The sequence below is a fragment of the Geospiza fortis genome, unplaced genomic scaffold (assembly GCF_000277835.1).
Source record: "Geospiza fortis unplaced genomic scaffold, GeoFor_1.0 scaffold128, whole genome shotgun sequence".
Taxonomy (NCBI): Eukaryota; Metazoa; Chordata; class Aves; order Passeriformes; family Thraupidae; genus Geospiza; species Geospiza fortis.
Window position 1 is genome coordinate 1,159,885 of NW_005054420.1, and position 10,676 is coordinate 1,170,560.

The 10,676-nt window shown below is 51.9% G+C and overlaps 1 protein-coding gene across 1 annotated transcript in view; it reads left to right on the forward strand.

Annotated features, from left to right (window-relative positions):
• The window catches only part of ITPR1 (inositol 1,4,5-trisphosphate receptor type 1), a 144,493-nt gene that overhangs the window by 114,139 nt on the left and 19,678 nt on the right, over positions 1-10,676 (forward strand). The window contains exons 51-56 of the mRNA XM_031061617.1: positions 1,746-1,868; positions 4,589-4,764; positions 5,413-5,577; positions 6,795-6,990; positions 7,496-7,597; positions 9,550-9,689. Of these exons, the coding sequence (XP_030917477.1) occupies positions 1,746-1,868; positions 4,589-4,764; positions 5,413-5,577; positions 6,795-6,990; positions 7,496-7,597; positions 9,550-9,689 (902 nt within the window). The remainder of the gene's footprint in view (positions 1-1,745; positions 1,869-4,588; positions 4,765-5,412; positions 5,578-6,794; positions 6,991-7,495; positions 7,598-9,549; positions 9,690-10,676) is intronic.

The window sequence follows — 10,676 nt, forward strand, 5'->3', positions numbered from 1 at the left end:
CCCTCTGGGGACAGATGTGGGACTGCTTCCAAAAATCTGACAGCTCTGCAAGAAACCCGGGTGTGTGACATCCTAAACAAATTGCAGCTTCAGCAGCATCCATATATTCTGTTAGATTTTGTTGTTTGAGTCACTTTGTCTTCGAGGCTGTCTCCAAGCAAGCTGTGAAGGCATCCATCATTAACAGCTGGCCACAGATTCGCCAAGATCCACCTGCAGAACTGGAGAATATTTCTTTTTTTTGTTTCCTTTGAGAAACTGGGATCATTTATTCTGTCTCTAATATCTAGGCCTTGCCTGTCCTCTGATTTTTTGCATCTGTAGAGTTGTTTCTCACATTTTCAGTAGTTTGTGCTGGAGCTGTGACCTCTGGCAGTGCTGTGTGTGCTCACATGATGCCAGTTAGAGTCTGTTCAACCCTCAAAAAGACTTCTAAAATAAAGATCCATGTACTTCTCCCTTCAGCTCATGTGCTGGCCCATAATCTGAGCACCAGAAGTCTCTTAATTGCTAATTAAGAATGGAAATGAGCTGCCAAAGCCAGGCAGAAGCACTACACAGACACAGAGTCAGTGTCCATCACCAAAAAAGTTAAACCTGGATCTTTATAATCACCCTTATATAATCCCATATAAATTCATTAAACCTGGTTACACATTCTTCCAGTTAAAAGGAAATTGAGAACATGGAGATACTGTGGAATTCTTTACCCCTTTGTTAGCTGGGGGTGTTAGAGGAGGGCATTTTCTGGAGAGAGGTGGTGGCTCCTGCAAGGCTCAGAACTCTCCTGCATGTTATAAATTATCACTCAGCCCAAAGTCTGCATTTTCAGCTTGTTCCTAAATTTTACTGAGAGCTTTTTCTTTGCTCTCTGATATCTAAACCAGCTGCCTCCTTCCACCAGGGCAAAACAGTCCTTTCCCTTTGAGAGCATTTTTAATGGATTTTTTTCCCTACTCTAGATTTCAGGAGGACTCAGTTTGCTGTGCAGTAAACCCGCAGGAGCCAAAATCAGGGGGATTTTGCCTGGATGCAGAGGGAATTACTGCAAGGCAGCTTTGTTGGGTTCATGACCACTTCAGCAAAGGAATCTTTCTGCTTTCTGCCTCTTGGTTCTGGCTGCAGGGATTATTAAAATAAGGAGTCTTTTTGAGAAGTATTCCTGGGTAACATTAAGGATTTGAATGTGCTGTTGGTTGTACATTGAGCTCTGGGCAGATGTGCTGAGTCCTTTGCCCCTGGGGCAGAGGGAGGGCCAGGGAGCTTCACCCCCTGATTATTCTGGGGCTATTTTGGGCTGTTCTCAGCAGAAAATGAGTTTGTAGATGGCACTGCCTGGTGCAGGTGAGCTGCTGGCAGCAGCAGAACACAGAGGGATGGGGCTGGAGCTCATTTTCCTCCTCCAAATTGTTCTTGCTGTGACTCTGAGTGCAGAGTATGTTATTAGGGGAGACCTCAAGTGCTTGATCTCTGCAGTTCCTCACCTTGTTCTCTTGCTGCTGCTAAACCATGTTGGAAACAGGGATCCTTTGCCTTAAAACACCATCTAGGAAACTTGAAGGGCTCCCAAGATGAAGGATAATTTAAAAAACTTCAGAATTAGCCATGAATATTATTACTTTTGATGCTGTGCTTTTGGGCAAACTTGAAAACAAACTTGTTTGGGTGGTGATATATTTTTTATATAGAGACCTCTTCTTTTTATTAAACCCTCCATTAGAAAGAAATGATTTTCTCTCTTTCAGCTCAGCCTTTCCTGTACTGGTGTGCTCGGAACATGTCCTTCTGGAGCAGCATTTCCTTCAACCTGGCTGTCCTCATGAACCTGCTCGTGGCATTTTTCTACCCATTCAAGGGAATTCGAGGAGGTACTGATATTTAACCTAAAAAAACCATGTGAACAAATGAGGTGTAGTGAGCCAAATTCTGCTCTCCCCACTCGTGTCTGTGCACTACATCAGTGGGGGTAGGAGAACAGAATTTGGCTTTTTACATTGCCTTGTTTTAAACTCTGCTGTTCTCTTTGTCTTTCTTGAGACATTTTTTAAGGAAAATGTAGAGCCATGCTTTTTCCTAGAGGAAAAAAATTACCTGAGACAAACATCCTCCTTTAATTGCTTGACTGTTCTACTTCAGTTTAAAGTCCTGTAATTAAGGATTGAGCTAAAAATAGGTGAAATGGTGAATGTGTTGTTTTCCTTGAGCGTGCAGTTTATTAATGGCACTTTCCACAGACTTTTCCTGGTGCTGCAGGAGGGCTGTGAGTGCTGGGGGTGGGTGACATTGTCCTGCCTTGCCAGGGGGAGCAGTGGCCAGCAGGAGGATGAGGGAGAGGAGCCCCTTCAGCCTCGCCTGCCCCAGGGTGTGGGGAGCAGAGCATTCCCACAGGGAGCACATTCCTGCCCCCAGTCCTGGGCTGGCACCGTGGCATTGCACAGTGCCAGGGCCCTGGTGGCTCTCAGAGCCAGCTCAGTGACACTGAGCAGATCCAGCCTCTGCCAGAGCTGCACCCTGCCAGGGCAGGGCCGGGTCCTGCATTGGGAAATCCGCAGGGGTGTTCTCAGCAGCGTCACCTGCATCGCTTGCGGAGTGATGGGAGTGTCTGCTCAGGAGCTTTTCCCTTGTGTCTAGGGGGTTTGCATCCTGGAAAAGCCTCTTACAGGGATGTTTTAGAGCAAATTCCAGAACAGTTTTACCTTCTGCCATCAGGACCACCAGGCTGTGGCTGCAGCTGCTGCTCCTCAGTGTCACACCCAGGGTGGGGACAGCCCAGATCCTGGCTGGAAGGGTCTAACAAGCCCAAAGAGCAACTGAATTCCTGTCTCAGGTTGCAAAGATCCCAAGTTAAAAGCTCTGAATTGATGGCTGCCAGGAAGGCTGCTGGTTAAATGAGATTACAAACTGCAAGGCTGTGGGGGGGGATTGTTTGGCATTTTGAAGGTGCCCTACCCTACATATTTGAAATTCTTTATTTATCAGGTAACGTTTTGATAAAACCTCTTCCTTTCTTAGTTAGAATCCAAAATGTAAAATAAATAAATACATGTGTATCTTATATTTAGCTTAAAAAAAAGTCTCTTCCAAACAGACTGTTTGGGGGAAGTTGTCAGTGTCTCGAATTGCTCAGACACGGTGAACTGAGCAGCTGATGAGCATCTGACAGTAGCAGAAGCTGTAAAACTTCTGACTTGAGGAGCAGAAACAAAACTGGATGCCTGGAATTGGGTGCTGGAATGGTGAGAGTTCCAGAGACAGGCAGAACTCCCTGCTGGCTGCATGTTCCTCCTGCCTGTGGCTGTGCAGGGAGTGCCCGTGGTCCCAGCGAGGCTCTGGGGTCAGGGTGGCTGCAGCAGTGGAGCAGTGACCACCCTTAGCTCCATGTGCCAGGACAAGGACACTGCTCCCAGCCTCTGTCCCTGGGAAGGAGAGGGGAGCCTGTGGCCCTGCTCTGCCCCGAGGTGGCACAGCTGGGTCCCAGAGGTCCTGGCACTGCCCTCCTCGTGCTGCTGGGCAGCCTGGGTGTTCCAGGGAGCCCCTGAGAGCCTCACTCACTCCAGCTGTTTCTTCACGCCTGCTGGAAGCTGCTGCAATTCCTGAAAGCAAATATATTCCCAATAAATCTTATTTAGATTTTAGATAAGTCGTTCCTAAATAAGCTGCTGCACATTTCCTCTGTCCCTCCCCATGGTGGTGCTTGTTCCCACCCAGTGACTCCATTCCCAGCTCTGCACCTCGTGCTGTGTGACAGCTCAGGAGCCCAAACTCCCCCCAGGCAGCCAAAACAGCTGCTCAACTTTACGCTTATTAACTTTTAATTTCCATCCATCCTCTGCTGTCTTTATTAATCTGCAGTGATTTGGAACAAGATTAAATGGCTGCTCGTGGTCGTCAGATGAGAGTAATATTTCCTAAGCTGCCTGAATTTGGGAGCAGGGGGGAAAAGCCCTGGGTGAGGATCCTGCCAGTCAGACACAGGTTCTGTGAGGATGAGCTTGCAGAAGGGCTGCAGAGCGCTGTGAAATTTGGGGGATCTTGCTTTCTTATCTGTTGAGGAACCAGTTGCTTGAAGGCACAAGTTTTTTAAGTCTGTTTTGAGGAAGAGGTGTGTGACATTCTGCATAAACCTGGGTAAATGGTGTTTGGGGCTGGATCTTTTTTATGGCTCTTTCAGGGAAGTGTATTTTTAGCTACACGGGCTCGGTGTTGTGTAAGCAGCCAGTCTCAGGGGACAGTCTAAACAGACCCAGAAATAGCAAAAGATGCCAAAAATGGGTGTGAGGGTCTGACCAGAAGCACATCAGCAGGGGAGGGGAGTGTCAGGGAGTGTCCTCACCTGCCCAGGCACTGCCTCTGCACAGCAAAAGGGGCTGCAGAGGGCCCTCAGCACTCAGGTGTGAGCACCACAATGGAGATCCTATAGCACTTATTGCCTGCATGAGGATTGAGTAACGAGTTTGTAATTAAAGCTGCTGCAGGCTCAGGGCTGGGGTGCTGCTGAACGGGTGGGTGATGCCCACCAAGGCAGGACCCAGGGCAGTGCTCTGCTGGGCTTGGCTGTGCAGCAATGGTCTGTTCTGCCTCTGCCCAGGCACGCTGGAGCCCCACCTGTCTGGGCTGCTGTGGACAGCCATGCTCATCTCCCTGGCCATCGTCATCGCCCTGCCCAAGCCCCACGGCATCCGCGCCCTGATCGCCTCCACCATCCTGCGCCTCATCTTCTCCGTGGGGCTGCAGCCCACCCTCTTCCTGCTGGGAGCCTTCAATGTAAGCGCCCAGGGGGCCTCTCTGACCTCCTCTGCCCCTGATGTCAGGGTTCCTTACCTGCTCATGCAGACGTGGAGCAGAAATAGCCTGGGACATGGAGGTGGGACTGCTGGGAGGGGTAATGCCTCCTTGGGCTGCTCCTCACACGAGGGCTCTGAGTTGTTCATTTAATCCTGGTTCCCCAGGCTGCAGACAGAGCTCTGAGGTTTTGCTCAGTGTAGGAACAGCTCCAGCTTCAGACAGGCATGGGGAGGAGTCTGTGACCTGAAGCATGAGGTTATTCACCCAAAGTGCCTCAGTGTTTATGGGGTGGTGTGAGGCTCACGAAATGATGCGTTGTGAGTCTGATGGGGGGGAGCTGGGAAGGGGCTCAGCCTGGAGAAAAGGAGCTCAGGGGGGACCTTGTGGCTCTGCACAGCTCCTGCTGGGAGGGGACAGCCAGGGGAGTCAGGTTCTGCTCCAGGGAACAGGGACAGGAGAGGGAACAGCCTCAGGCTGGGCTGGGCAGTCTTAGGTTGGACACCGGCAGGAATTTTTTCATGGAAAGGTGCTCAGGCATTGGAAAGGAAAGTGCCTAGTTACCTTCAGCTTGAAAAACAGTCTGTTTTCCCTGATACTGTAACTAATTTATAGTTGCTCTTCCCTTAGGTTTGTAATAAGATCATTTTCCTGATGAGTTTTGTGGGTAACTGCGGAACCTTCACGCGAGGGTACAAGGCCATGATCATGGACGTGGAGTTCCTCTATCACCTGCTGTACCTGCTGATCTGTGCCCTGGGGCTCTTCGTGCACGAGTTCTTTTACAGCCTCTTGGTGGGTGCTTGCTTGGCCCTCGGAGCATCGGTTCTGTTTGTGAAGTCCCATCTTGGGCATATCCTGGAAAATTTCTGCTTTTCTCCTGGGAAACTGTTGAACAGACACTGGGAAGAGCCACAGACTGAAGGTTTTCTTTAGGAGAAGTTACCTAGGGAGACAGCAGGACTCCTGCCACATCCCCTCTGCTGATGTGTGACTTCTTGCACGGCTGGATAGGGAGAGGACATGGGGGGATGGATTTAAACTAAAAGAGGAGAGGTTTAGATGAGATATGGGGGAGAAATCCTTCCCTGGGAGGGTTCTGAGGCCCTGGCACAGATGCCCAGAGCAGCTGGGGCTGCCCCTGGATCCCTGGCAGTGCCCAAGGCCAGGCTGGGGCTGGGAACAGCCTGGACCAGTGGGAGGTGTCCCTGCCATGGGGCAGAATGAGATGGGCTGTGATGCTTTGCTGTGTTATTATCAATAATGTAGCACAGTGTCTGTGCTTTCTGAGCAGCTGGATGACTCTGGAGTGTCTCCATGGCTGTGTCCAGGCTCCAGCCCTCACAGATGGACACGGATCCTGGCACACATTCCCTCTGTCTGGGGTGGGATTCACCTTGCACAGCACGGTGCTTCTAGAATAACACTGAAGGAGGGGATCTAGTGGTGGTGGAGAAGATGCGTCAGTGTTGAAGCAAAGCTGAATTCCATTCAGAACAGGCTATTTCTGTGGCTTTGGTTGGTGTTTGCCACATCCTCTGGTACCTGAGCTGGTTATTTGCTGTGTTCGTGGAGGTCCAGTTCAACAAATACCTGTCCTGTGATCCACCAGCATAGCCACAACCTGCCTGGGCTCTGCTGTGGGTTGTCCCAGACTCAGTGAAAAATGAAGGAAACATCAGCAGAGAAATCTAAACACAGATTTTGGGCGAAAAGTATTGCTTATTTAATGAAATGCTCAATAAATGAAGATTTAAAGAAAACAGCAAATTGCAATTTGCAGTGAGCTGTTTGGAGGCTGTGGGGGGGTAGATAATACTATAAATCGAAGCCAGGCAGCAGTCTGTGCTGGCAGCTTGGTGTGTGTCTAGCACCGAGGCAGGAACACCTGCCCGCAGCATGGGCTGCTGGCCAGGCTGCTGCAGGGGAGGGCACAGCTGCCTCAGTTCCTCCTGCTGCCAGTGCTTGGGCCAGGGCACGGTGCCCCATGTGCTGCCTTTGGCTGTCCCCAGCTCTTTGACCTGGTGTACCGGGAGGAGACGCTGCTCAACGTCATCAAGAGCGTGACGCGCAACGGGCGCTCCATCATCCTGACGGCCGTGCTCGCCCTCATCCTGGTCTACCTCTTCTCCATCGTGGGCTACCTCTTCTTCAAGGATGACTTCATCCTGGAAGTGGACAAGCTGCCCAACGAGACCCTGCTGCCAGGTCAGTGCCAGCTGCTCCTTCCCCTGGGTTGTGTTGGCTCTTGTTCCCCAGGGCATGGATGGGACAAGGGGAATGAGCTCCAGCTGTGCCAGGGGTGCCCAGGTGGGACAGCAGCAGGACTTTCTCCATGGAAAGGGTGGTCAGGCCTTGGAAGGGGCTGCCCAGGGAGGTTTGGAGTGCCCATCCCTGGAGGTGCCCAAGGAAGGCCTGGATGTGGCACTCGGTGCTCTGGGCTGGGGCATCAGCCACTAAATGAAGAATCCTGGAGGTCTTTTCCAACCTCAGTGAATCTGGGATTCTGGGAAATAAAAAAGGTTTTGTGGTTGAATTAAAAACCATGGAATGTGTAAATCAGGAAGTAACTGTGCCCTTCTAAGCTCTAGTGTAAGATACTGCTCTAAATGCCTTGTAATTGCACACTGGGTGTGATGGGGAGCCCCAGTACCTGAGGAGTCACCTTGCAAGGTGTTGGAGCATCCTTTGATGCAGCATTTTGTGGTTTCAGATCGCACAGAGCCCGGTGAGACCATGACTGGAGAGTTCCTCTACTCAGATGTGTGCAAGGCAGGGAGCAGTGAAAACTGCTCCTCCATCATCCCCTCGGACCGTGAGTACCTCTCTGGGATTCCTGCCTCACACCCTGAGTTTGCACTCTTTCTTTACTTAATCACCCTTCGATTAAAATGACTTCTTTAGAAAACCCTATGCAATAAATTTGAGAACAAAGCTATCACGAGATTAACTTGAGATAGGATTAATTTAGGCCAGCAGCATAAATAACATTTGTTACATGAAGTGACTAAAGCAGAGAAACTTGCAACTAAACCAGACTTCATAAAACACTGCCATACTCTTTAATTTTCTGCATCAATTGCAGAAGGAAGAGAGGCAGTTTGCCTCTTTGCAAAGTTTATTATTTTAAAACATGAGGCTATTAAATGTGATCTCAGAAGATAATGCCCTGTGAAATATGGTTTATTGGCAGCATTGTTCTGTCTCAAACTAAGGAAACTCTTTTAATATCGTGGCAGGAAGTGCTCGATGGATTAAGTAGACAAGGATAGGTTTGGGGGCTTTGGAGATCAAGAAAGTGAGATATTACCTGGGTATTGAAATATTTCAGTTTTATTTCTAGAAAATGTAATTTCCATGTGGGAGATTTACGGTGCTGGCTGGGAGGGGCAGACAGAACATCCCAGTTTCTCTGGGAAGGGTGGCTCTTGCATGGCCACCAAAGGTCAAGGTTGGCCACCAGCCCCTGCTCACAGGAGGAGAGGCTCTGCTTGGCTCAGGGGTCCTCTCTGAGACAGTAAAATTCAGCCTTGCTGCAGGAAAAGCTGCTTCTCTCAGCTCCTTCTCGCTGGCTGCAGGAAGGAACACTCAGGGATGTTTTTGTATCACAAATAATCAGCGTAGTGCCGGGGTCCTGTGCGCTCAGGGATGTTCCTGGTGCCCCATACTTGGCCACTGCTCTCAGGTTTTGGTTATTTCAGGGTTTTGCAGGGCCTGGGGCCCCTCCAGGGCTGCCTGTGGGAAGGTGGGATCTGCTCATGGGTGTTTCTGTGAGATGTTTAATGGGTACAGGCGAGTGTGTGGGGTTAGGGAGTGGATTTTAGCAGCTCTGCAAGTGAAGCAGTGAAGTTGGAGCCTCGAGCTGAGCGAAGAGAAGGTCAGAAGAGGTGTGTTGCTTTTCTGGCAGAATGCTGTTTCCACAAGCAGTGATCTTTTAGCCATTTGAAAGCTCCGAGTGGAAGTTGCCATTTTGAGTGCAGCCCAAAGGCTGTGCAATCTGTCAGGCACCAGGGGAGAGTGGAAGAGGCAACACTTTGTCCTCTGAGCTGTCAAAAAGCTCGGGTTCTGTATAAACAGGCATCTGCTGAGCTGAGCTGTGCATGAGAGCAGGGATGGAGAGAGATTTCACCGAGTCACAGGCAGCAGTTCAGGCACAAAAGAAAACTGGTGGTGGGGAGAGGAGGGCAGGGAGGAGATCTGCTCCTGGGGGGATCTGGAGAGGGTCCAGGGGGGTTATGGGATGAGGAGGGGTCTGGAGCATCTCCCTTGTGGGCTATTTAGGGCCTGTTTAGTCAAAAGAAGACAGAGAGTGGATCCCATCAATCCATACAATGTCCCCAGGGGGTGTCAGAGAATGGTTTCAGACCCTTCCCAGTGGTTCCCAGTGACAGGACAAGGAGCAGTGGCCATAAACTAAAACAGGTTCTGCCTCTGCATGAGGAAGAGCTTCTCTCCATGGAGGGAGCAGAGCCCTGGAGCAGCTGCCCAGGGAATTGTGGAGTTTCCCTCTCTGGAGACACCCCAGCCCCAGCTGGATGTTCTGTGTCACTGCTCCAGGTGGCCCTGCTGGGCAGGGGCTGGGTGGGAGATGTGCAGAGGTCCCTCCAACCCACACTGTTCTGTGATTATCTGGGGAATGAACCTACAGGGATTTGCAGCACAGGCTGGCAGTGTGAGGGGGGAGAGAGCATACCCAGCAAAGAATGGAGAGGAGGATTTAGAGCTAATCTTGGCTGTGAAACGTGTCTTTGCTTGCTGTGTTCCCAGAGCTGCTCACTGAGGAGCTGGAGGAAGAGAACAAGGAGCATACGTGCGAGACGCTGCTGATGTGCATTGTTACTGTTCTGAGTCACGGGCTCAGGAGCGGGGGTGGAGTAGGTGATGTGCTCAGGAAACCTTCCAAAGAGGTAAATTACCAGGGCCGGGGGTGGAGGAGTGCTACTGAGCAGGGCTGGCATCTGCTCTGCCGGGAGAGCGTGTGTGCGCTGCTCCGAACCACAGAGGGACACGCTGCGCCTGGGGGAACATCCCTGAGGGACGTCCCTGGGGCACATCCCTGGGGGACATCCCTGGGGCACATCCCTGGGGCACATCCCTGGGGGACATCCTTGAGGGACATCCCTGGGGGACACCTCTGGGGGACACCTCTGGGGGACATCCCTGGGGGGACATCCCTGTGGGACATCCCTGGGGGACACCTCTGGGGCACATCCCTGTGGGACATCCCTGGGGGACACCTCTGGGGCACATCCCTGTGGGACATCCCTGGGGGACACCTCTGGGGCACATCCCTGTGGGACATCCCTGGGGGACACCTCTGGGGCACATCCCTGTGGGACATCCCTGGGGGACACCTCTGGGGCACATCCCTGTGGGACATCCCTGGGGGACACCTCTGGGGCACATCCCTGTGGGACATCCCTGGGGGACACCTCTGGGGCACATCCCTGTGGGACATCCCTGGGGGACACCTCTGGGGCACATCCCTGTGGGACATCCCTGGGGGACACCTCTGGGGCACATCCCTGTGGGACATCCCTGGGGCACATCTGGGGGACATCCCTGGGGGGACACCCCTGGGGGGACATCCCTGGGGCACATCCCTGGGGTCACACTGAGCTCCAGCCACCCCTCCCAGGCTCTCACCACTTCTGGGATGCCCAGAGAGCAGCAGTGGGGGAGCCAGCAGTGTGAGCTGGAGGGAGGAGATGAGCACAGATCAGTGAGGGAGGAGCCTCAGGTGGCTCAGGGAATGCTGTGGTGTTTGCTGGATGCCGGGGGCACCAGCTTTGGTGGGAGCATCCCTAGGGAGAGGTGGTGTGTCAGATGGGAGGGAGGAGAGGCCAGGGACCAGGCTGGGCTGGTGGGAGTGTGGGGGAGGAAGGATGAGGAGG